The 25,612-nt window shown below is 37.6% G+C and overlaps 1 protein-coding gene across 1 annotated transcript; it reads right to left on the bottom strand.

Annotated features, from left to right (window-relative positions):
- Positions 1-2,726: 2,726 nt before the first annotated feature.
- Positions 2,727-9,201, bottom strand: LOC132159386 (protein NLRC3-like). Its single transcript, XM_059568887.1, has 6 exons — positions 8,966-9,201; positions 5,909-6,013; positions 5,508-5,612; positions 5,005-5,089; positions 4,651-4,846; positions 2,727-4,558 (listed from the first exon to the last, which is right to left on the bottom strand). The coding sequence occupies exons 1-6, from the start codon at positions 9,007-9,009 to the stop codon at positions 2,727-2,729; spliced, it is 2,367 nt and encodes a 788-aa protein (XP_059424870.1). The 5' UTR covers positions 9,010-9,201.
- Positions 9,202-25,612: the final 16,411 nt, after the last annotated feature.

The following is a 25,612-nucleotide window of genomic DNA, read 5'->3' on the forward strand; positions in this document are numbered from 1 at the left end:
TATAATAAATTAAATAATTAAAAAGGGCTGAAAAAATAGAAATACACATTTAAAGTAAATGACTGAAAAAAAATAAAAGATGTAGGAAATGCTTCAAAGACTGGGGAAAAATATGTCAATGACTTGCTGAAGTGCACGAAAACTAGCTGTGTATTGGACCCGGAAATAACGTCTCTCTCTCTCTCTCTCTACTGTATATGAATAAATACATTTAAATAAATGTATGCATTTAGCAGACGCTTTTGTCATGATCCGGTCACTGCACATCTGTTTATTCACCACAGACTTTCACACGACACAGTACACCCTGGACTACATTTCCCATAAACCCCTGCCTAGGAACTCATTATTGAACCACACCTGTTTCCTATCAGTGAAACATCACTCACATTGCGAAGTCTTGTTTAGTTCTGTCAGGCATTTCTGAGCGTTTTCCTAGTTTTTGTTCCTTCCTTGTTTGACTTCGGATTATGTATACCAACTGATTCTCTGCCACCTGCCCCGACCTTTGTCTGGTATTGTTACTGATTTCTGGATATCCCTGGACACTCTTGATGCTGTTTCTGATTTCTGCCTGTCTGACCACTCTATAAATTAATACTGCAATTTAGGGCTGCAACTAACGATTATTTTGATAATTAATCTGTCGATTCTTTTTACGATTAATCGGTTTATGTACCTCTATTTTAGTTTTGCCCATTTTTTCCCCAAGTAACTTATTAATAAAGGGTCTTTATCATTCAACAGACTTTTCAGAGATTTTAACAATTTTGCATTGTCATATCCTCATCAAAAAATACCTGGAGTTGTGTTTTATTATGTGCTAGTAATCCTTTGTCGAACTCTTCTGCAATCAAAACACTGACCCATACGTACTCTAGCAAATTTCACAAGGAGATTTCAAATAAAGTTTTCACCATGGCCATCCTTAGGGCTCCTAAAGTAGTTTAACATCCCGAAACAAAGCTTATTAAGGAATCTTTCAGAACATATTTTCACTAAGAATAAGAATAAAACAGAATAAAATTGTAGTACATTGCATTTTATACCTGGGAAACAACTTCATAGCTTATGCTGTGAAATTGTAAACAATCATTCGAATAAAGTGCCAATGGCATAAAACCTGAATGTAACTCACATTTTAAAGTAAAATCCATCAGAAAAAAAAAGTATTGAAAAAATGAAAAAAATTGGACAGACAAAAAACTTGCTGTGTGAAAAAGATCAGTGCATTTCAAATACATTTAAACATTTACCTCTCTCATTCAGTCATAATTAGGCTGCAAGACTGAATTATGAACTGGTAAACGACAAACTGATCACAGAACATGTTTGTAAAGCTTTAAATATTAACTTGTTAAAAAGCAATGTTATCAGCTTTTACGACTAAACATTGCAAACAACATTGTACTGGAGTATCTGAAAATATAAAAGTCAATTCAGTAGTGCAAAGTTTACAGGTTACTCTTTTTTTTTTTTTGAAGGCCTTAAAGTAAAGTACTCCCACACTTTGGATGACTTCGTTCGATTAGTTTTATCTTCCGCTTTTTTCTTTTTCTTTCTCGAGCTTACTCCACTGCCGTCTGTCTCCACCATCCCGCTGAATGCTGCAGAGAACTGTTCGGGAAGCACGTGACATAAAACGAGGCCAGCTATTGGCTATTCGCTACTTCTCCTGCTGTACTGGCTGAGTAAAACCTGCGGTGGCTCATTACTGCCACACTGAGGTCACCACAGATTTAAAATATGCACAAAATGAGCCACTTATGGCAAATAAAAGTTATTTAGCAACTAATCGATGATTAAATTAGTTGACAACTATTTTAATAATCGATTTTAATCGATTAAATCGATTAGTTGTTTCAGCTCTACTGCAATTGGATCCTAGCGTGTCTGACTCCACATTACAGCTTTCAAAGCGACTTACAGTATATTTAGGCTAACTTTTTTTTTACCTAACATTACATATAAATATATAAAGTATGTTATATATTATTATGTAAAGTATATTATTAAAGACTATAATATAATACACTATTGTATTGTGTTATAATTAGTATATCCAAGTTGTCTGTCTGGAACGCAGCATTAGGTTAACGTCAATAAACAATAGTGTACTACAGTTAAGTATAGTATCGCAATATTTTCCACGGCAATACTGTATTGATACACGGATGCCAAGTATCAATCTTTTAGTATACTATTTGGTAGAATAACAAAATCAATTTCTAGACAATCCACTAGACGGTTGTGTTGAGTTTTCTGGTGAGCTCAGCTGGGTCGCCTTCAGCATGCAGCAAGTTAGTAAAATAAAGATGACGCCATCGCAGGAAGTTATCAGGAAAGCCCCTTCTGCATTTAAATGCGGATGTATGGACTTGCTTTGGATTTGTAAACAAGGAGGGGATGTAGGTAGGTATGCACTGAATTTTCGGCATCCGCAAATAATCAAAGAGAAAACTGACCAAAAATGTGAGCAAAAAAGCTACATATAATAATAGTAATATTATTAAATAATAAAAGTGTGTGTGTGTGTGTGTTCACTGCTGTGTGTGTGCACTTTGGATGGGTTAAATGCAAAGCACAAACTCTGAGTAAGGGTCACCATAATTGGCTGTATGTCATGTCACTCACTCACTAAATCAGGGGTGTCCAAGCCTGCTATGTATCAGTGTAGATTATTGTAATTTTAAGATGAGAACAAAACATTAACAAAATATATTAACTTACAGAGCTCTTTTGCAGGTTTTGATGACCGCTGATAATCTAATGAGACACTCGTCTGATTTCTTGAATTTCTGAAGCTCAAACTCCTCCAGCTCCTCCTCTGATGTCAACAACACAAAGACCAAAGCAGACCACTGGGCAGGTGAAAGATCAGCAGATGAGAGACTTCCTTTGCTAAGGTGGGTCTGAATGTCTTTCACCAGAGTTTGGTCGTTCAGTTCATTCAGACAGTAGAACAGATTGATGGATCTCTCTGGAGACAGATTAGACTCTAATTTCTGCTTGATGTACTGAACTATTTCCTCTTTGCTCTGCTCATTTCTATTTTTCTGTTTCAACAGACCCTGTAAGAGTCTCTGATTGGACTGGAGTGACAAACCAAGGAGGAAGCGAAGAAAAAGATCCAGGTGTCCATTATCACTCTCTAGAGCCTTGTCCACTGCAGTCATGAGCAAATCAATCATGGTTTCACTTTTGTTTTCCTGTTCTGTCGACTCATGAACAAATATACTTATCTTCTTTATGTCTAGAAACAGATGTGCATAAAGGGCTGCAATAAACTCTTGAATGCTCAAGTGAATGAAGCAGTACATGGTACCAAGAGTGATCCCTGTTTCCTCCTTAAAGATCTGGGTACACATGCCTGAGTACACTGATGCCTTATAGACGTCAATACCACAGGCTTCCAGATCTGTGTCATAGAAGATCACATTGTTTCTTTCCAGCTGATCAAATGCCAGTTTCCCCAGTGAAAAGATGGCATCTTTATCCCAGGAAACATCTGGTGTATGTTCTCCATCATACTTTCGTCTGCTCTGCTGGATCTGAAATCTGAGGAAGTGTGTGTACATTTGTGTCAGAGTCTTAGGAGTGTCTTCAGTATTTGACTCCTGCAGTGTTTTGGAGACATCATCAGCCTGATTGTTTTTCACATTATTTCTTTTCTCCTCTAAAATGTTCTGGAGAACAGTGGCTGAAATCCAGCAGAAGACTGGGATGTGGCACATGATAAAGAGACTCTTTGATTGTTTAACATGATCAATGATTTCTTTGGCCTGATTCTCATCCGTGACTCTTTTTCTGAAGTACTCCTCCTTTTGTGCATCATTGAATCCTCGTATCTCTGTCAGCCGGTCGATACAGTCAGGAGGAATCTTACTGGCAGCTGCTGGTCTGCTGGTGATCCAGATGAGAGCAGAAGGAAGCAGATTTCCCTTGATGAGGTTCGTCAGGAGAACATCCAGAGAGACTGGTGATGAAACATCAGACCACGTCTCATTATCCTTAAAGTTTACAGGAAGTCGACATTCATCCAATCCATCAAGAATGAACAAGACTTTGAATTGATTTCTTCTCGTAAGGTTCAGTCCTTTTGTCTCTGGGAAAAACTGTGTTATAAGGTCCATCAAACTTAGTTTTTCTTGCTCCTTTAAGTTCATCTCTCTAAATGGAAGAGCAAATATGAAGCTGATATCTTGATTTTCTTTTCCTTCGGCCCAATCCAGAACAAACTTCTGCACAGAGACTGATTTTCCGATGCCAGCAACTCCTTTTGTCAGTACAGTTCTGATCTGCTTGTCTTGTTCAGGTGCTTCAAACAAATGTTTGCACTCAACCTGTATCTCCTGTGATTCATGACGTCTGGAAGCAACTTCAATCTGTCTCACCTCATGTTCAGTATTGACCTGTTCACTACAACCCTGAGTGATATAGAGATCTGTGTAGATGTTCTTCAGAAGTGTAGAGTCTCCTTGCTTTGCAATTCCTTCAGACACACATTGATACTTCTTCTTTAGGCTACACTTTAGCTGATGAATGAAGACCAGCTCATCTAAACAGAAACAAAAATACAGATACTGTTTAATCATATTTTCTCTCTACATTTATAAGTGACAGTCTGACAGATGATCACGAGTCTCTTACCTTCTAGAGTATCAGCAGCTTCATCTTGCTTCATCTCTCTCAGGAAGTAGAGCGTGAGATCAAGAGCTGCTTCTTTCATACTGCATCTGTTCTCATTAAAGTCCTTCACAAAATACTGCTTGTCCTCTTTTTGTAATATTTTCTTAAACATGTCCAGTTCATTTCTTAGAAATGTGATTATTTTCTCCTCAAGATCCTATAAACAAAAAACAGAGGCAAAAGAACAAAATTCAACCAAATCCACATTCATTTGGTCCAAAATATATGATCCATAATTAAAAATATTTGTAAAAGAAACATTGTCCAATAAACAATTTATTTGTTATAAGTATAATAATTAAATATTCTTTTCACCTGGAAGATTCCTAGGAGTTTGTCTGTGAAATTCTTGTGTTTCCTGTTAATCTGGACGTCTGAGTCTAATGTCTCATAATGCAGCCTGTAAAAATGGTGAATACAATTAAATGTGGTTAAGGCAATATATTACACAAATCTCTTGCTACTGTTTTTTTATCAAACACAAAGAGCAAACTTCAGCTGTTAATGCTGCAGTTATAAATTAATTCTGTTAAAGAGAAGGTTCTACTCAAGTACAAATGTAGGTTTTTCTGTCCTATAAGGAAAAAACTATTGACACTAATAACAGAAAGATGGAAAGACATATTCATGTTTCTATGGTGTATTTATGCCTCGTTGCTGCTGCTTGTGTAACTGTATTACTGGAAAGAAGCTCCAGACTGAGTTCAATAAAAAGCAAAGCAGATATTGTTCTTTGATTTATGGTTTTATTTAATTTCTATCACAGATATCCCAGAGGAGAAATTAGCTAGTGCCATAACACAAAACACATGAAATACCTTTCAGTAGCTGATGGTGTTTCCTCACTGAACTTCAGTGGTTCATCTTTTGAGCAGTCACTCTTCACAGACACAGAACTGGACACATGTGAGTCTGATCTTACACTGATGACACAAAGAACAGAGAGATTCTTCAGTCTCATTTGAAAAGGTTTAATGTTGTAAATGCTCATTTCTGTAGATAGATGGACACATTCATGTTTGATTGTCACATTCATTATTGAATTTATGCTCTCTAGTGTCTGTCTGTGTAACTATTACTGGAAAGAAGCTCTAGACACAGTCCAGTGAAGAAAGAAGCAGAAACTCTGTGATTTATTGTATTATTTACTTATTTTCTATAACAGATACCCTAGAGGAGACATTAGCTAATGCTATGTTTAACAAACCAAATGAAATACCTTTCAGTAGCTGATGGGGTTTCCTCACTGAACTTCGGTGGTTCAGGTTTTGAGCAGTCACTCTTCACAGACACAGAGCTGGACACATGTGATCCTGATCTTACACTGATGACACAAAGAACAGAGTGGGAACAGTTTTAAAACATTAATACAATCAATTTCATAAATTCGAGAAAAGAAACTACAATATATACTGCAATGTAAAAGAGAAAAGTATAAGTCCCCTTCCATCACAGTAGAGTCCAAGCTCTCTTCTGTCACATCAGTATCATCCTCATCTAACACACAAGCTTCATTTCTACTATTGTGCCACATTCAGCTTCATTCTCCTCAGTCTCAGTCGTCTCACTTCTCTCCCCTTCTTCATTTATATCTTCTCTAGCGATAGTGACACAGACCCCAGCTTCAACACTCACACATCCTTTCATTATTTACAGCTTCAGCATCGTTCACTTTCTCAGCACAGACACTTCTGATGTGGCCCTTCCATTATATCCACCAACTAATCAAAATCAGATTCATCTACATCATACTTCAAGACCATGTAAACCTGTCATCTAAAACAAATGACAGTGATTTACAGTCAAGCGGGATCTTTTTGATTTGGGACACTACTGTATCATGTCTTAATCTCTACAAGCAAGAGTTGATCTTTACTGAAAGCTGGAACACATCTCTTCTGACTTCATATCTACAGATTACACACCAGGGGTCTCATTTATAAATGTTGCGTGCACACAAAATAGGCGTTGTAAGCTCCATATATGGTGATTTCGGGGAGGAGACGAGGTGGAGATGCACGTACGCACAATCTTCCCCTGACTGGGATTTATAAAGAGACGTTTGTGCAGGTTCTGGCGTGCGCATGGTTTTATAAATCTGAAAACTTTTGGGCAAAATCTAGCTTTTATGCCTATGTAAAAATTTAGGATGAAATCTATGGAAAGTTTTATAAATGAGACCCCAGGGCTGTGCAGTGTTACATATATTGAACATGCTATGAAAAAAAACATCAGTCTGTGTGATTAATAAATATACCACAGTAGCAATGCATGCATGGGTTTGAGCCGGTTTACAAACCCGTTGTCCAGCAAAGTGAACATTTAATGATGTTTTTGCAACAAATTCATTTCATCACTCGAGTGTAACCAGTGCTTTAAGTGGGCCGGTACGCACCGGTACTCAGTACCGCCACTTCCAAATATAGCTCCTGAGCGTACCGCCACCTCTCCGTGTGCCCAGAACGTGCTTTTAGCGTACCGGTACGCTCATTTGGACATCTGTTTTAATAGAGGTTTTAATCCTTTGCCAGCGCTGCTGCTTTTCAGAGCACCCTTCACAATGCAAGCTTCCTAATTCGTCCCACCGAGAGCAGAGACTACATTACCCTTACACCATTGAGTTTTACAAGTGAAAAATGCATGCGTCGCTTTAGCCGCTGCCAGTGATAGTGGCTTTAGCCGCTGTCAGTGATAACTCAATGTGCCCGGAGAGGGTGTGTGAATCGCGCAAACTCGGCTCGGTAAAAATTCAAATACAGTGAACAACACTTAATATGCTCTCCTGGCTTCAGACTCTGAGTACTACGTCATCACGGTCAGAATCAGATGACTCGCTGACTGACACCACACCAATCCTGAATGATATCGCTGCAGGTCAGACGCAAGCTAATGAAGTAATGCAGTAGCTCTTTCAGGTAGGGTGACCAGACGTCCCGAAATCTAAACTGTTGTCCTGAATCCCGAATCTGGCTCCAATTGTCCCGAAAATTAGACTAAAGCAAAATCTTGAGTAGTTATTGTCTGATAAACATTAAAAACTGTCTGCGGAGGTTGAGTCGTCCTGCAACCAGCCCCCGCCGGCTGCTCACTGGCTTCAGCATCTTTTTTCTAAGTTTTAAAAAATACCGTAAGCGGCTTGGCACGAATTTAGATATTCATTTATCTAATTAATCTATATGCACAAAGACAATAGAACCTTTTTGTCCCCTTTTTGTTTTAAAGCTTGATGAAGAGAGCGCAAGTTGCTGCAGCTGCGAGGACAGTGATGCACGCGTACAGGAGTGATTGACAGTTCGTGGCACTGTGTACAAAAAATACTCCGCTACACAATTATTTCGTTATTTTCGTTTAAGCTTATTAGCATTAGCGTTACAGAAAGGTCTGATTTACGCACTGTTACAACAGTCACTTTTTTTTTTTTTTTACAATGACAATTGAAATAAAGACATTACACATTGCTGCTATTTTTTATTAATTTGAAATGAAAGAATGAAAGAGAGATTAAAGTGAAGAAACTGAAGACAAACGGTCTCTTTCCAGAGCTGAAAAAAAAACAATGTTCTGACTGCTATATAAATATCTTTTTTGCTGTAGTATTAGTACCTGTTTTATTAATGCAATGATGCCCATCACAGACTTGTTATATGAGGCAAAATTAAGGAATTCAGTGTGTTATATTAAATAATTACAGACATGGCTTCAGTCAAAACACTGAGGTTCCTTCTGAAATTAGTTTGTGGATTATCTAACCTTAATATTATATTTATAGGCCTATCCATAATATTTGAGCCATTCAATGCTATGTGGCAAAGAGTGCTCCTGTATAGACATAAAAAAATAAATAAAAAGACTTAACATGTCTTCCCTGGGAATCAAGCCCACAACCTTGCTCTGCTAACACAATGCTCTACCACTTGAGCCACAATAAATTATTACTCATTTTAGTTCATTTAACACTTTACAGCAAATGATACTTCAGTTTGCAATGATTATTTTGACTTGCTTAAGTTACCATATTATTTACATTTTCTATCCACTAAATGTGCAACCTGAAACTAAAGTGAAAAACATTTTAATTCTGGGGTTGTACAGGATTTAAATATTCCTGTATATTAGACATTTAACAAGTTCAAGCTGTTTTTAACCCGAGACAATCTAAACACATTTAGAGGAAGTTCTGCTCTGTTTTTCAAATCATTAGACATGACAACAGTGAGAGAAAACACTGCTTGTAGAGAAGTGTTGTTGTTTTCTGTGAAAGCAGACTCAGTGTTACCTCTGTTTCTGTGAGAGACTCATCTTTCCTCTCTTCTCTGACATACTGCAGATGAACAGCTCAACACTGAGATCTTTGTGTCTCTGAAGACGATCAGATGCTCATCATGACCTGGACATGACAATCAGATCAAGATCATGAGAGTTCAGAGGAACAAATGATGAAGAAAATAACTAGTGCTGAATCTCTGAGTTATCAAGCAATCAATATACAAATAAAATATGCTACAAATATACTGCCATGTAATAATCTCTTCAGATCACTCACAACACACGTCTTTATTTACTTACACATTACTATCAGTAATAAGTTACTATATATTAAGCTTCGGATCATTAAAAAGTTTAAAAGAAGATTTGTTTTGCTCGTGTTTATCAAGCTGTCTGTCCAGAAGAACAGGTTTGATTTGACCACAAAACACTTTCGGTCTTAAAATACGGCTTAAAATACAAAAAGGAGGAAATAAAACAACACTTTTAGAATTATTTTCGGACTGCTATCCTATATTTTTACAGATATTTTTACAGACTTGTAAAAATGTTTTAACATTCATTGTCTTTAAACGGTTTGTTTTATTAACATCTCTCTGTTTCTCTGTGGTTTATTTCTTCGGTGACAGACAGGTATAAGTTATAACTGAACAAATCCCGCTTCATCCAGCTCTGAAATGCGTTCATCATTCTCCTAAATAAGTGTAATGGTGAAAGTATTCAGACTTACTTGCAGTAGTTCAGACGATCTTGTGCTGCAGGAACAGAATCCAGAAGTCTTTCAAACACTTCCGGTTTGGGATCGCTGTTAAACACCTGTGCGATCTTCACGATTGATGTTTGTCACCTGACACGACTTCATCTTGGAGAAAATCAAAGTCCAGTTAACAACAGATCTCGTGCATCAGCGCCACCAACTGGACAGGAATGTGAAGCACAAACACACCTGCTTTCTCCTTCTTCTTCCTTCTAACAGCAGATCCCAAACTAAAACAGTGCACTAGCGCCACCTGCTGTTTCTTCACATTCTCCCTCTCAATCTGCTCCATTCACCTCCTTCTGATACATTTGACTACTCTGAAGGGTTAATGAATAATGACAGACAAACCATATCAAATAATCCAAGCCAAACATATCAGTCTGAAAGGTAATGATTATATGCTATATAACAGAATTATATACAGTCCTGTTTTTATTTACATTTCTTTCATTACAGCAATAGTCTTTGCATTCAGATTGAATGATTTATTCAGTTTGTCTGTAGGATATGATGAATAATTAAGATATATGAAATGTAAGATTCATTGAATTAGTTCAGAACTCAATTAATTATAATGAACTTTCAGTTTCTACATACAAATAGAAAATGCCCAGTTATTTTCATCTTATTTTCTGAATTTATCATCTCTGTTCAGTTTTACAGGTCGCTGTGATGTAGATATATGTGCTTTTCACAATCTGTCATTTAAGATTTAAATAGTTTCGACTCTTATGTCTATTAAAAGAGAAAAACTGAGACTGTAAGTCATAAACTTGAGTTTGAAAAAGACAAAACAGCACTTTACCTATTATTTACAGCTGAAATGAACATTTTTATCATTTTACAATCAAATATTTAGTTATAATTTATGTATTTTAAATCGCACATTTCAGGAAATATTAGACTGACTAATGAATTTAGAGTCTTCTTCATTATTTACTGTCTTTCTGTACTCGTATTCAACATTTATAACACTGATTTTATGTAGTTTAAGTTTAAATTACAAATATCACAGCTGTCTTATTTTCTCTCAATGTAATTTATTCTCTAATATTTTGAGCTCATCTACATATTCCTGTCTTTATCACTGTCCTCAAAATCCTGCATCAGAATCAGAAAAACAGAAGAGAAGTGGATAAGATAAGTGCTATATATATCCATTTCAGAAGAATCCACAACAAATAATAATAATAATAATGTTTATTTTCCAGACAATGTTATAAAAGTCAGGTGACAGTAAAATGAAGATGATAGTGAGACTGAAGAACAAACAATGACAAGCAACGATACAATGATAACACGACCAACATCAGCAGATCTGACCTCAGCACCTTTCAGAAAATATACAGATTGAGTTACATTAAAAAATAAGTTATATGTGTGATTTTTGATAAATGGTTAGGAATGTAAAAGAGTATGTGATGTTTATCTGATAGACAGAGACATTTCTGGATCTGATGAAGAGAAACCCCAGGAACACAGAAGAAAGATCTTGTTTGAGACTCGAATCTCAATCATTAGACTGTAAAAAGTGTGAGAGATGAGAGAGATCGACCTTTATCTGTTCTCACATGGACAGATATTCAATGAGTACGGCAGAAATTTAGGCAGCACCTCACCATTGTGAAGCAGAGTATTAATGATATTATAAAAGATATGGTGCTTAGAGAAGATGTGCTGAAACCAAACAAAGGTTAAATTTGGATTAAAGAGTTCAGGATTGTTAAGATGAAGATAACTATAAAAGGCCAGAAAAAGGTTTTTCAAGCAGTACTTCATCCAATTATTAGTCTTTCAATTTAGTTTACCATTATTTGTTTTATTTTTTTTAGTATTTTTTTGTTTAAAACATTTATAAATGTTCATATTTGTCATTAAAAGCTCAACTAAGACATATTTGTTTTGAGGAATGTAAAATATCAGGTTAGATGGATTCTGAGGCGTTGGGAATCGAGAGTCGAATCCAAAGGAATCGATTGAATCAAGGGGAATAATCGACTCCTGATTCAGAGCCTTTTTCAGTTCAACAGATCTTATCCATGGGTGTCTCTCAAACGGAAGACTGCACACATCTAAATTCACGAAATAAACTGAAAGAAAGCGCGCAGGTATTGATCATCTGAATTTTAGGATGCATCTTTCAGTTTGAGAAGCACCATTCACCTCCATCAGACTCAATAAAAGCATTATTACCCAGCACACACAACAACGTTGTAAAACCTTTTTTTTTCACGTTGTGAAAAGGTCATGTTTTTTTGTTTTTCAACAATCATTCAACAATTAATATAAAGCTGTGAAAGTCTTGTTTTACAGTTGTTTTGACATGAATTTGAATAAATTAATTCATACCACACACACAATTTCACTTCTTTTATTACACAACTGTGTCTTCATTAGACAAACATATTGATGGTGGTTCTGCGCCCAATGACTTGGTTTTAAACCTGTAATGTTATCGCTGCTGTAGGTCAGTAATCATCCAGCACTCGTGTGTCTCATCGAGTAATGCCTCTGTTTACTAACCTGAGCATAGATTTACTGTGGTGTAATACACTTCACATAATTACTCTGAGATTACTGACTCTAGTTAAGTCAGAATCAATTCAGATGTCACAATTTATTATCAGTCAGGTAAATATGTATTATACCAATTACAGAGCCAATTCAGAGATATCAAATCAATACAACACATCACTTTCTCAAAGACCGATCTAAGAGTGAGTATGGAGTGTATATGAACACACTGCACACTACGAGCTCATCTGGATACAGAAGGACCCGGATCTTCTTAAAACATTTCCTGAAGTACTTCAGACCAAAGCAAACACTGATGCATTGATCACGTGATCATTTACATCTTTTTGGGGACAGATGGTAACTCACATTAAAGACCCTGGGACCTGACACACACTCGACAGTGAGCAGAATATCTCTAAACTCTTAGGATCTGTATTTCCCTTCTTTATATTAACTGTAAGATTGAGATCATTGTAGCAGTCGCCCTGAGAGAATTAAGATCATACCAGACATGACTGTGAATATTACTTCATTCATGTAGAACATCATAATACTATCATACAAATGTTTTATGTGTTTAAACAGAACTGGAAAGATGAGATTTTTTTTGTTATAATAAAAGTGACAAAGCACAAAGCGTATCACAATTATTGAGTGGCTGGTGAACTACAAATAATGAATGTACTTGAAAACTTGTATTTTTTCTAACTAAGCATTTATAGCAGCAATCAAAAGGCTTATAAATAGTCACAATATTTTACCTCAGAAAAGACAAGAATACATTTTTTTAACAAATTTATTTATGAAGCATGTTTGGTTGTGTTTTTACTTGTTTGTTTTTTGTATTTCTATGTGATATATTGTGTTTGTTATATGATGCTACTATGCTAACTGTCACTTGTGAGATTAATAAAGTTGTTAACTTGTGCTGGATCTGAAGATGATCTACTCTGAATGTGTTTAGTGTGTTTGTGTAGAAGATGTTTGAGTGAAACAGTGTGGATCCTCTGCTGTTTCAAATGTGTAGCTGTAATAAAAGTCTTCTCACACTCGAAGCACATATGATCTCTCACACCAGTGTGTATCTTCTGATGAACTTTTAAACTCTGAAGATGTGTAAAACTCTCTCCACACAAAGAACATGAATGTGGTTCCTACTTTGAATGAACTTTCAGGTGACTCTTCAGGTGTGAAGCTCTTAAAAATGTTTTTTCACACAGATCACATGGGTGCAGCTTCTCTCGAGTGTGGATGTTCACGTGTTTCTTAAAATTTCCGTTGTGTGTGAAACTCTTCCCGCACTGATCACACTTGTACGGTTTCTCTCCAGTGTGAGTCCTCTCGTGTGATTTCAGGTCTCCTGACCGACTGAATCTCTTGTCGCAGTGTGAACACTTTTAAGGTTTCTCTCCAGTGTGAATCCTCTCGTGTGATTTCAGGTCTCCTGACCGACTGAATCTCTTGTCACAGTGTGAACACTTGTAAGGTTTCTCTCCAGTGTGGATCCTCTTGTGTGATTTCAGGTCTCCTGACTGACTGAATCTCTTGCCACAGTGTGAACACTTGTAAGGTTTCTGTCCAGTGTGGATCCTCTCGTGTGATTTCAGGTCTCCTGACTGAATCTCTTGTCACAGTGTGAACACTTGTACGGTTTCTCTCCAGTGTGAATCCTCTCGTGTGATTTCAGGTCTCCTGACTGACTGAATCTCGTCGCAGTGTGAACACTTGTAAGGTTTCTCTCCAGTGTGGATCCTCTCGTGGGATTTCAGGTCTCCTGACTGAATCTCTTGTCGCAGTGTGAACACTTGTACGGTTTCTCTCCAGTGTGAATCCTCTCGTGTGATTTCAGGTCTCCTGACCGACTGAATCTCTTGCCACAGTGTGAACACTTGTAAGGTTTCTCTCCAGTGTGGATCATCTCGTGTGATTTCAGGTCTCCTGACTGACTGAATCTCTTGCCACAGTGTGAACACTTGTAAGGTTTCTCTCCAGTGTGGATCCTCTCGTGTGATTTCAGGTGTCCTGACTGAATCTCTTGTCACAGTGTGAACACTTGTACGGTTTCTCTCCAGTGTGAATCCTCTCGTGTGATTTCAGGTCTCCTGACTGACTGAATCTCGTCACAGTGTGAACACTTGTAAGGTTTCTCTCCAGTGTGGATCCTCTTGTGTGATTTCAGGTCTCCTGACTGACTGAATCTCTTGTCACAGTGTGAACACTTTTAAGGTTTCTCTCCAGTGTGGATCCTCTTGTGTGCTTTCAGGTGTCCTGACTGACTGAATCTCTTGTCACAGTGTGAACACTTGTAAGGTTTCTCTCCAGTGTGGATCCTCTCGTGTGATTTCAGGTCTCCTGACTGACTGAATCTCGTCGCAGTGTGAACACTTGCACGGTTTCTCTCCAGTGTGGATCATCTCGTGTGATTTCAGGTCTCCTGACCGACTGAATCTCTTGTCACAGTGTGAACACTTGTAAGGTTTCTCTCCAGTGTGAGTCCTCTCTTGTGATTTCAGGTCTCCTGACTGACTGAATCTCGTCGCAGTGTGAACACTTGTACGGTGTCTCTCCAGTGTGGATCCTCTCGTGTGATTTCAGGTCTCCTGACCGACTGAATCTCTTGTCACAGTGTGAACACTTGTAAGGTTTCTCTCCAGTGTGGATCCTCTCGTGTGATTTCAGGTCTCCTGACTGACTGAATCTCGTCACAGTGTGAACACTTGTAAGGTTTCTCTCCAGTGTGGATCCTCTTGTGTGATTTCAGGTCTCCTGACTGACTGAATCTCTTGTCACAGTGTGAACACTTGTAAGGTTTCTCTCCAGTGTGAGTCCTCTCGTGTGATTTCAGGTCTCCTGACTGACTGAATCTCGTCACAGTGTGAACACTTGTAAGGTTTCTCTCCAGTGTGGATCCTCTCGTGTGATTTCAGGTCTCCTGACTGACTGAATCTCGTCACAGTGTGAACACTTGTAAGGTTTCTCTCCAGTGTGGATCCTCTTGTGTGATTTCAGGTCTCCTGACTGACTGAATCTCTTGTCACAGTGTGAACACTTGTAAGGTTTCTCTCCAGTGTGAGTCCTCTCGTGTGATTTCAGGTCTCCTGACTGACTGAATCTCGTCACAGTGTGAACACTTGTAAGGTTTCTCTCCAGTGTGGATCCTCTCGTGTGATTTCAGGTCTCCTGACTGACTGAATCTCGTCACAGTGTGAACACTTGTAAGGTTTCTCTCCAGTGTGGATCCTCTCGTGTGATTTCAGGTCTCCTGACTGACTGAATCTCGTCACAGTGTGAACACTTGTAAGGTTTCTCTCCAGTGTGGATCCTCTCGTGTGATTTCAGGTCTCCTGACCGACTGAATCTCGTCGCAGTGTGAACACTTGTAAGGTTTCTCTCCAGTGTGAATCCTCTCGTGTGATTTCAGGTCTCCTGACCGACTGAATCTCTTGTCGCAGTGTGAACACTTGTAAGGTTTCTCTCCAGTGTGGATCCTCTTGTGTGATTTCAGGTCTCCTGACTGACTGAATCTCTTGCCACAGTGTGAACACTTGTAAAGTTTCTCTCCAGTGTGGATCCTCTCGTGTGATTTCAGGTCTCCTGACTGAATCTCTTGTCACAGTGTGAACACTTGTAAGGTTTCTCTCCAGTGTGGATCCTCTAGTGCAGTTTTAAATGTTGAGTTGTAATAAAAGTCTTGTCACACTCAAAGCACATATGATCTCTCACACCAGTGTGTATCTTCTGATGAAGTTTTAAATTGCCCAGTTCTGAAAAGCTCTTTCCACATAAAGAACATGAATGTGGTTTCTCTTCTGAATGAACTTTCAGGTGATTCTTCAGGTGTGAAGCTCTCACAAATGTTTTTCCACATTGATCACATTCATGCAGTTTCTCTCTGGTGTGGATGTTCTCGTGATTCCTCAGACTTCCTAAATCTGTGAAGCTCTTCTCGCACTGATCACATGTGAACGGTTTCTCTCCAGTGTGGATCCTCCTGTGAACACTGAGAGTAAATTTGTTTGACAAAATCTTTCCACACTGAGTGCAGGTCAAACTTTTCTTGTTTCTTCTTCTCAGTAAAGAAACTCTTTCGGTCCGTGAGCGAGTGTTTTCGCTGGTTGTGCCGTGATGATTTTTCTGCTCTTCACTCTCCTCCATCAAATCTGAAATGAAAATAAAAGCGTTACATTATCAACAAAATGTTGTGCTTTTATAAAATAAAGAAAACAAACATGAAGCGCTTTCTGCCGTCTGGTCTTGAAAAGGAGTGCTTCACAAAAATGAACCGAAACTCAGCGAAAACATGCCTCACAGACATAAATATATCTATAGAAAGCTTTAACTTAGTACTTAATGAAATAAAACATATTGAAAACAAAAACCCTGGATCACTCCCTTATCAATGATTACAATCGACAGGTAAGGGATTCTGGGGACGCCAGGAGGCGTCCTTAGGAGGAGGGGTACTGTCACGGTTCATGAATTCTACATGCATATAAAGTTTGATTAAACACAAAGTAAACATTATATCTGTTCCACTATGCCACGTGAAAACATCTAAGCACATAAAGAGATACATTTAAATACACTTAGAGGTAGTTTTATCAAAAGGTCCATGTGCGAGCCAGAAATGCTCGTGTGTTCCGGCTGTAAAAAGGCGGGTGTTTTGTCTTTCCTTTGAGGCTCACAAGAGTCTCGAAGGTGTAATAACTGTCACCCACCTCAGGATGTGGTGAGTTATGTTGGAAGATGTTGTAAAACGAAAGTCCTTGTTTTTACTCAAGTTCTGGTCTTTGAGTGCAGAATGTGTTAGAGTCAGGATTCATTAATATGGAACAGATGGTTGAATACCATCCGCTCATTAGTGTTACAATGTGGCATGATGTTGTGGAAAAGTTGCAGAAAAAACTTGAAATCTGACTTTAGGTTTGTGAAAAGTGGCCTGTTGCATGATCAGATTGAGCTGATGTGTATAGCAGTGGATGTAATGGGCATTTGGGTCCACATCTTCATCTTCCTCTGAACACCTGCAGTGTCACTCCTCATCACTGGATCCATCATACGCTTGGGAGATGAGTTTACCTTCTGATCCTCTGGAAGGATGACAGCAAGATGCTCTTTTAGTGTAGTTGAACCCAGGGGAATAAACAAACAAACAAAAAAACTCTCCTGCACATTACTTTTGGCATCAATGTAGCACAGCCGAAGCACAAGATGACACTGTGTAGCAATATCAGTGTCTCATCGGCCTGGATTGAGAGAAAATCACTTCAGCTAGTCAATGATTCCCATCAGAAGTGATGGAAAAGCCCCGAGTGTAAGCTCGACCGAGATCACTTGACTGCTGATGAATTTACAAGTTTGGTCAATCTTTATCCCCTTTTTTTTTTCTTCATCCAAATGCCTTGTGAAGGGTATTGTTGTAAAGATAAACCCGAGTTTTGAGATGAGATTTCAACGGACAGCGACTCCAAGCAGCTCTTAAAGCACAGATACTGCGATTGTGTTAAGTGCATTTCTGGGAAACACACGTGAATCAATAACGAAAGATCGTAAAATGACTCAGAAAACGCTCTTAAACTCTCAGATCAATCGCTGTCGAGAAACCCGGCCACAGATGAAGCATCTGATAGCAGGTTTATAATAAACGGGATTTAACTCATCATTTATCTCTTATATTATACGCTTCGTTATTTATACAGCATAACGTTAATATTAGGACTTCTATCTATCTGCACAGAATCTCCTGAAAGCAGAAGTGAACGTGTCTGTGTGTCTCTGAATGAATCCTTTTGTGGAAGCGATCTTCACACAACAACGAGCAGAAACACGACAACTTAACTCTAAACATTCACAGCGTTTTATTACAATAGTGTCCTCATTATAATGTTATGTGTATGACAGTCCCAGTTACAGTTGTTTGTCTGCTCGCGATCTGAAAAAAAAAGAAATCATACTAATATAATTTGCTGCTCAAGCATCAAAGTTCATTAAATTCATTTGTTCAATTGACGGTTTCATTTAGATTCATTAATTAAGCTAAATGGCCATTGCTTGGATTTAATTTCTATCCAGATGAAATCCTAAATGACACACTACACACTGTGCATACTGTACTCTAGATACTCAACTGTCTGTGTAAGGTTTTTAATGTTTTTAAAGAAATCTCTTCTGCTCACCAAGCCTTCATTTATTTGATCCAAAATACAGCAAAAACAGTAATATTGTGAAATATTTTTATAAAAATGACATTTATTTCTGTGATGCTCCGCTGTATTTTCAGCATCATTACTCCAGTCTTCAGTGTCACATGATCTTCAGAAATCATAATAATATGCTGATTTGCTTCTCAAAAAACATTTATTAATATGTTTTAGATTTATTTAATATTTTCAGGTTCTGTAGCAGAGCTGTGTCCTCAAAAGAGCTGACTCTGTACTATGACTGAAATGTTCTTCAATATCTCCCATAAGTTGCTTATTTACTATTGCATATGTATAAACACACTGAATTCATAAAAGCTGTTGGTTTTGAAGTGTTTTCATTTATGAATTACAGTTAAAAATATAACTAGAGCTAATCATACAGCAGTAAATCTTATTCTATTTAAAATCAGTGTAGTATTTTCACAAGAAGTGAATTCACTGACAAATCTGCAGCAGATTTATCTGATTTACAGGATTATTTCTGATATTTTCTAAATCATTTCTGAAAGTTTTTATCTTTCTGCTGTACATTTGGTGATTGCCATTCTACTTTATTACACATATCTTAATTTCTGAACTCATCTTTGATTTCTTTGTATGAATGTATTTCTTGGATTGTTACCGACATGATGTAAACAGCACCTTCAGAAATATATTAACTGAGAAAAATGCTGACTTATTTTACCTGCTGTACGCATAATGGGAACATTTCTGTTATTATGCATTAGCTATTTATGCTTTATGTTTCATGTCTACAAGTTAGCCTATATTTAAGATAGAGAAACTGCTTATGTAGCTTCGATAATACTTAAAACAGACAAGGAAACTTTTCAAACAAAGTAGTTGCTTTTAACTGTGTGTAGCATTTTATTTACATGAAAATATTAAAGTGTTAAAAAGACTGAATGTGTTTGAGTATTTAGAGGAGAGTGAAAGACACAAATGCTGTTAACTTGTGAAAATGTTTAGTTGATTTGATGAAGGAGAGACTCCATCCACAGAACAAAGACTATATACTGGATATCTGTACATTAACAACACACACACAACTAAATATAAACTAAAATAAAGCTTTATATCTTTTGACACATTAAAGTGCTGCACTTGACAATCACATTTAAACATCTGAATCATTATGAATGAGTTTAATAGAAATATTATTAAACTGAAGAGCCAGACAAACTCATCTGAGCTTCTTCCTCCTCTGTTCCAGCTTTACATTAAACACAATGATCATCTGCTTGAATACTAAAGCAACATTAATCATTCAATATCATGTTTCTAACACACATGCTGCATTATTTGATTGTAAAGTCTGAGTCTCTTCACCTGTATGGATCACATTTACACATTTATCACACATTTATTTCTCCTCATAGACACAGTAGTGAAGCTCTTCTGTGGATCTTCAGCTGATGTTTACTGCTCCTCTCAAGATCACTTCACTTTATGATACACTGCATTTATCAGCTTCTGGTGATTTAACTCCTTCTATACTCTAAGATTGAACAGAAGAGAAGATAATCAGAGTTCAGTGGAATAAAGTATTAATTAGTTACTATATTTCAATCACAGTAAAAAGTCACATTAAAATCCTGTAATCAAAGTTGTTGCTAACTGAGCAGAAGTGTTTAGCTGAATCTAAATTGTGTCTAATTCTTCACTTGTGTGTCAAGAAAGCATATAATAAGTGTGATAATGCAGATGCAGCCGGATGTTATCACAGAATAAGTCTCTTCAGGAGGACACAAGTCCTGATCACCCTGTCGGGTTTATTCTGTGATAACAAGCGGCTGGAGGGACATTATCTCTTACAGAAAGTAAGTGTAAAGTAATGTGACGTGTTGCTTGTCAAAGTAAAAACACACAAGAGACAGAGACATTGATCATGTGATGCTGGACGACTGTGAGCTGAAGCTGAATCTGCTCTGATTTTACCAGCGTTTTCCTACAATCTGAACAAATCTATTTCAAACTCTAATGATTCACTATTACTGATCTCATTAATAAAGCAGCTGTTGCTGTAGAAAGCTGTGACAGTCTGCTTTTCTTCTCTTTCCTCCTTTGTGTTCAACATTTTTATCAACTTTACATTTCATTCTGACACAAACCCTTTGAAATAAAGCTTGATGATCATTTGATCAACTCTTTTCACTAATATCTGAAAGTATATATTTGTTCACATATCAGAGGTAAATGAATCTCTTTAATATCACAAAGTGAAGTTTACTCACCTCAGTTTACAGTTTGAGTCTCGTAGCACATCAATGAGCTTCTGCTTTGAGTCTCCAATCTTATTATCTCTCAGATCAAGCTCTTTTAGAAACTGCAGAGCTTTTGTGTTTGTCAAAGACTGAGTTAAAGAAGAAACATCTGTAATGCCACAGTTATAAAGACTAGAAAGAGACAAACAGAGGAAGAGAGATCATCTTACAAACAAATCATTAAGATGAAGAATCTTTCACAAATATAATGTGAACACATTCATCATGAGATATTGAGTATAAAGTGTTTTGTTGAACTCTTTTTTTTTTACTCAGTTTATAAATGTTTTAACTGCACATTCGTGTAGTTTAAGGATTTATGTTTTTTTTATATATTTAGAAAAATGAATGAAAAGTACTGGTGTCACCTCTTCAGACATTTTTGAGAAATTATGTAATAAAAAATGCAACATTTTTATAGTCTCCATTAATGTCTATGGATGTTTGTCTTTTGAATGTGTGTGTGTGTGTGTGTGTGTGTGTGTGTGTACTGTGAACGTGTGGAAGGGTTGCCACTTCATTTTTGTGTATATTGTGGTCTGAATTGTGGTGGATTTATTGATTTTATTTGATAAATTAAGAAGAAAAACGTATTGATTTGATCATTTCCTCATTCATTTCAATGTGGGTCTCCAGAGAGAGACTTTTTTCACACTAACACACAACCAGATCTCAATCCAATTTAATTTTCTGTTTGTAGATCTACCAAGTGTTGACAACCGTACAAAGTCTCATGTCATTTAGATAAAGGGAACATTTGTTTTTATTTCAGAAAACATCATTTGGGGTCTGAAAAGACCTTGAACAGCACATAAGAGTTAAACACAGTGATTTTCATCATTTTGATTCTTGTCTGTGAATGTTACTGACCTCAATCTCTCCAGTTTACAGCGTGAATCCTTCAGTACGTCACATAAGTGATTCACTCCTGGGTTTTTTATTTGATTCCAGCTCAGGTTCAGTTCTCTCAGGTGTGATGGGTTTGATTTCAGAGCTGAAGTCAGGATGAGACACTGTTTCTCTGTAATACTGCAATAACTCAGACTGAAGACAGAAAGAGAAAACACAATGATTCAGACACGTTATGTTCATGTGTGAGTAATTCAGCATCTGTTAACATCATACACTGCAATAAATAAAAAAAATACAAATAAAAAACTGCCAAAACCTTACACTCACATTACATTTAATCATTTAGCAGACACTTTTATTCAAAGCAACTCACAAATTGAAGCGATCAGACAAACGAGAGAGCAATGATACACAAGTGTTATAACAAGTCTCAGTTAGCTTAACAGTACATGTAGCAATAAGTTTTTTAGGGCCCGAGCACCGAGGTGCGAGGACCCTCTTGTATCTGCTTTGTTTATTATTATTATTAGGGCCCGAGCACCGATGGTGTGAGGACCCTCTTGGAATTGCTCCGTTTATTATTATTATTATTATTATTATTATTATTATTATTATTATTATTATTATTATTATTAGGGCCCGAGCACCGATGGTGTGAGGACCCTCTTGGAATTGCTCCGTTTATTATTATTATTATTATTATTATTATTATTATTATTATTATTATTAGGGCCCGAGCACCGATGGTGTGAGGACCCTCTTGGAATTGCTCCGTTTATTATTATTAGGGCCCGAGCACCGATGGTGTGAGGACCCTCTTGGAATTGCTCCGTTTATTATTATTATTATTATTATTATTAGGGCCCGAGCACCGATGGTGTGAGGACCCTCTTGGAATTGCTCCGTTTATTATTATTATTATTATTATTATTAGGGCCCGAGCACCGATGGTGTGAGGACCCTCTTGGAATTGCTCCGTTTATTATTATTATTATTATTATTATTATTATTATTATTATTATTATTAGGGCCCGAGCACCGATGGTGTGAGGACCCTCTTGGAATTGCTCCGTTTATTATTATTATTATTATTATTATTATTATTATCCAGGATGAATCGCATTTTTGAGGGCCTAAACATACTCAAAAAGTCATGAAACTTTGCACACACCTCAGAACCGGCAAAAATGTACATCTGATATGGGTTTCAGAAGTGGGTGTGGCAAAATGGCTTGACAGCGCCACCTATACGTTCAACGGTGTGCGCCTCGAGCTATGTTTCACGTACATGTATGAAAATCGGTACACACATGTAACTCTCCAATACCTACAAAAAAGTCTCTTAGAGCAAAATTCTAAACCCAACAGGAAGTCAGTTATTTTTAATATTATGAGCAAATTTTGTGTCATTTTTGCCATTTCCATGAGTTGTATTTTAACGAACTCCTCCTAGAAACTTATTCAGATCAACACCAAACTTGGTATCCCTAATCTAAAGGCCTTTGCGATGTTAAGAAGATTTTCAGTTTTCGTTAAAGGGCGTGTCCGTGGCGGCCTGGCGAATTTCGATGATTCGCCATGAAAAATGAAGTTGCTATAACTCAGACATACAATGTCCAATGTGCCCAAAACTTCACATGTTTAATAAGACTCCTGACCTGAACATATTTACATGCCCATATTCAGTTATAGTCATAGCGCCACCTATAGGCAACAGGAAGTGACATATTTTACACTTCGACAGACTACTCCTAGAAATTTTTTGACATCAATGTTTTTTTTTTATGGTCAGTATAATCTAAAGGCCTGTGCAATGTTAAATTGTGAAGATCTTGAGTTTTCGTTAAGGGGCGTGTCGATGGCGCCGTGACAAAATTCAAAGTCTCGCCATGGGAATAAAAGATGTTATAACTCAGGCATAAAATGTCCGATCTTCCCCAGACTTCACATGTGTGATAAAAGTCCTGGCCTGAACAGATCTGAAGGCCAATATTCCATCGGGTGTGGCAAAATGGCTCTATAGCGCCACCTATACACATTCAACGGTGTGCGCCTCGAGCTATGTTTCACATCCATGTACGAAAATCGGTACACACATGTAACACACCAATACCTACAAAAAAGTCTCTTGGAGCAAAATCCGAAACCCAACAGGAAGTCGGTTATTTTTTATTTTATGAGCAAATTTTGTGTCATTTTTGCCATTTCCATGCGTTGTATTTTAACGAACTCCTCCTAGAGATTTATTCAGATGAACACCAAACTTGGTCAGTGTAATCTAAAGCCATTTGAGATGTTAAATTGCGAAGGACTTGAGGTTTCGTTAAAGGGCGTGTCCATGGCGGCCTGACAAATTTCGATGTTTCGCCATGAAAAAGGAAGTTGCTGTAACTCAGACATACAATGTCCAATCTGCCCCAAACTTCACATGTTGGATAAGACTCTTGTCCTGAACAGATCTACATGCCAATATTCAGTTATAGTCATAGCGCCACCTATTGGCAACAGGAAGTGACATATTTTACACTGCGACTAACTACTCCTAGAAATTTTATGACATCAATGTCTTTTTTGTGGTCAGTCTAATCTAAAGGCCTGTGCGATGTTAAGTTGTGAAGATCTTGAGTTTTCGTTAAGGGGCGTGTCCATGGCGCCGTGACAAAATTCAAAGTCTCGCCATGGGATTAAAAGATGTTATAACTCAGGCATAAAATGTCCGATCTTCCCCAAACTTCACATGTTTGATAAAAGTCCCGGCCTGAACAGATCTGAAGGCCAATATTCCATCGGGTGTGGCAAAATGGCTCGATAGCGCCACCTATACACTTTCAACGGAGTGCGCCTCGATCTATGTTTCACGTACATGTACAAAAATTGGTACACACATGTAACACACCAATACCTACAAAAAAGTATCTTGGTACGAAATCCTAATCCCAACAGGAAGTCGATTATTTTGAATTTTCCCTGCAAAATTGGTGTTGTTTTTGCCATTTTCAGGGGTTGTACTTTAACGAACTCCTCCTAGAGATTCATTCAGATGAACACCAAACTTGGTCAGTGTAATCTAAAGCCCTTTGCGGTGTTAAATTGCGAAGGACTTGAGGTTTCGTTAAAGGGCGTGTCCATGGCGGCCTGACAAATTTCGATGTTTCGCCATGAAAAAGGAAGTTGCTGTAACTCAGACATACAATGTCCAATCTGCCCCAAACTTCACATGTTGGATAAGACTCTTGACCTGAACAGATCTACATGCCAATATTCAGTTATAGTCATAGCGCCACCTATTGGCAACAGGAAGTGAAATATTTTACACTGCGACAAACTACTCCTAGAAATTTTATGACATCAATGTTATTTTTGTGCTCAGTCTAATCTAAAGACCTGTGTGATGTTTAGTTGTGAAGATCTTGAGTTTTCGGTAAAAGGCGTGTCCATGGCGCCGTGACGAAGTTCGATGTGTCGCCATGGGAATAAAAGATGTTATAACTCAGGCATAAAATGTCCGATCTTGCCCAAACTTCACATGTGTGATAAGGGTCCTGGCCTGAACAGATCTGAAGGCCAATATTCCATTGGGTGTGGCAAAATGGCTCAATAGCGCCACCTATACACTTTCAACTGAGTGCATATACACTTTCAACGGAGTGCGCCTCAAGCAATGTTTCACGTACATGTACAAAAATCGGTACACACATGTAACACACCAATATCTACGAAAAAGTCTCTTGGTACGAAATCCGAATCCAAACAGGAAGTCAGTTATTTAGAATGTTCTCTGCAAAATTGGTGTTGTTTTTGGCATTTTCAGGGGTTGTACTTTAACGAACTCCTCCTAGAGATTTATTCAGATCAACATCAAACTTGGTCAGTTAAATCTAAAGGCCTTTGCGAAGTTAAATTGGGAAGATCTTGAGATTTCGTTAAAGGGAGTGTCCATGGCGGCCTGACAAATTTTGATGTTTCGCCATGAAAAAGGAAGTTGCTGTAACTCAGACATACAATGTCCAATCTGCCCCAAACTTCGCATGTTAGATAAGACTTCTGCCCTTAACAGATCT

The sequence above is a fragment of the Carassius carassius genome, chromosome 16, assembly GCF_963082965.1.
Source record: "Carassius carassius chromosome 16, fCarCar2.1, whole genome shotgun sequence".
Classification (NCBI taxonomy): Eukaryota; Metazoa; Chordata; class Actinopteri; order Cypriniformes; family Cyprinidae; genus Carassius; species Carassius carassius.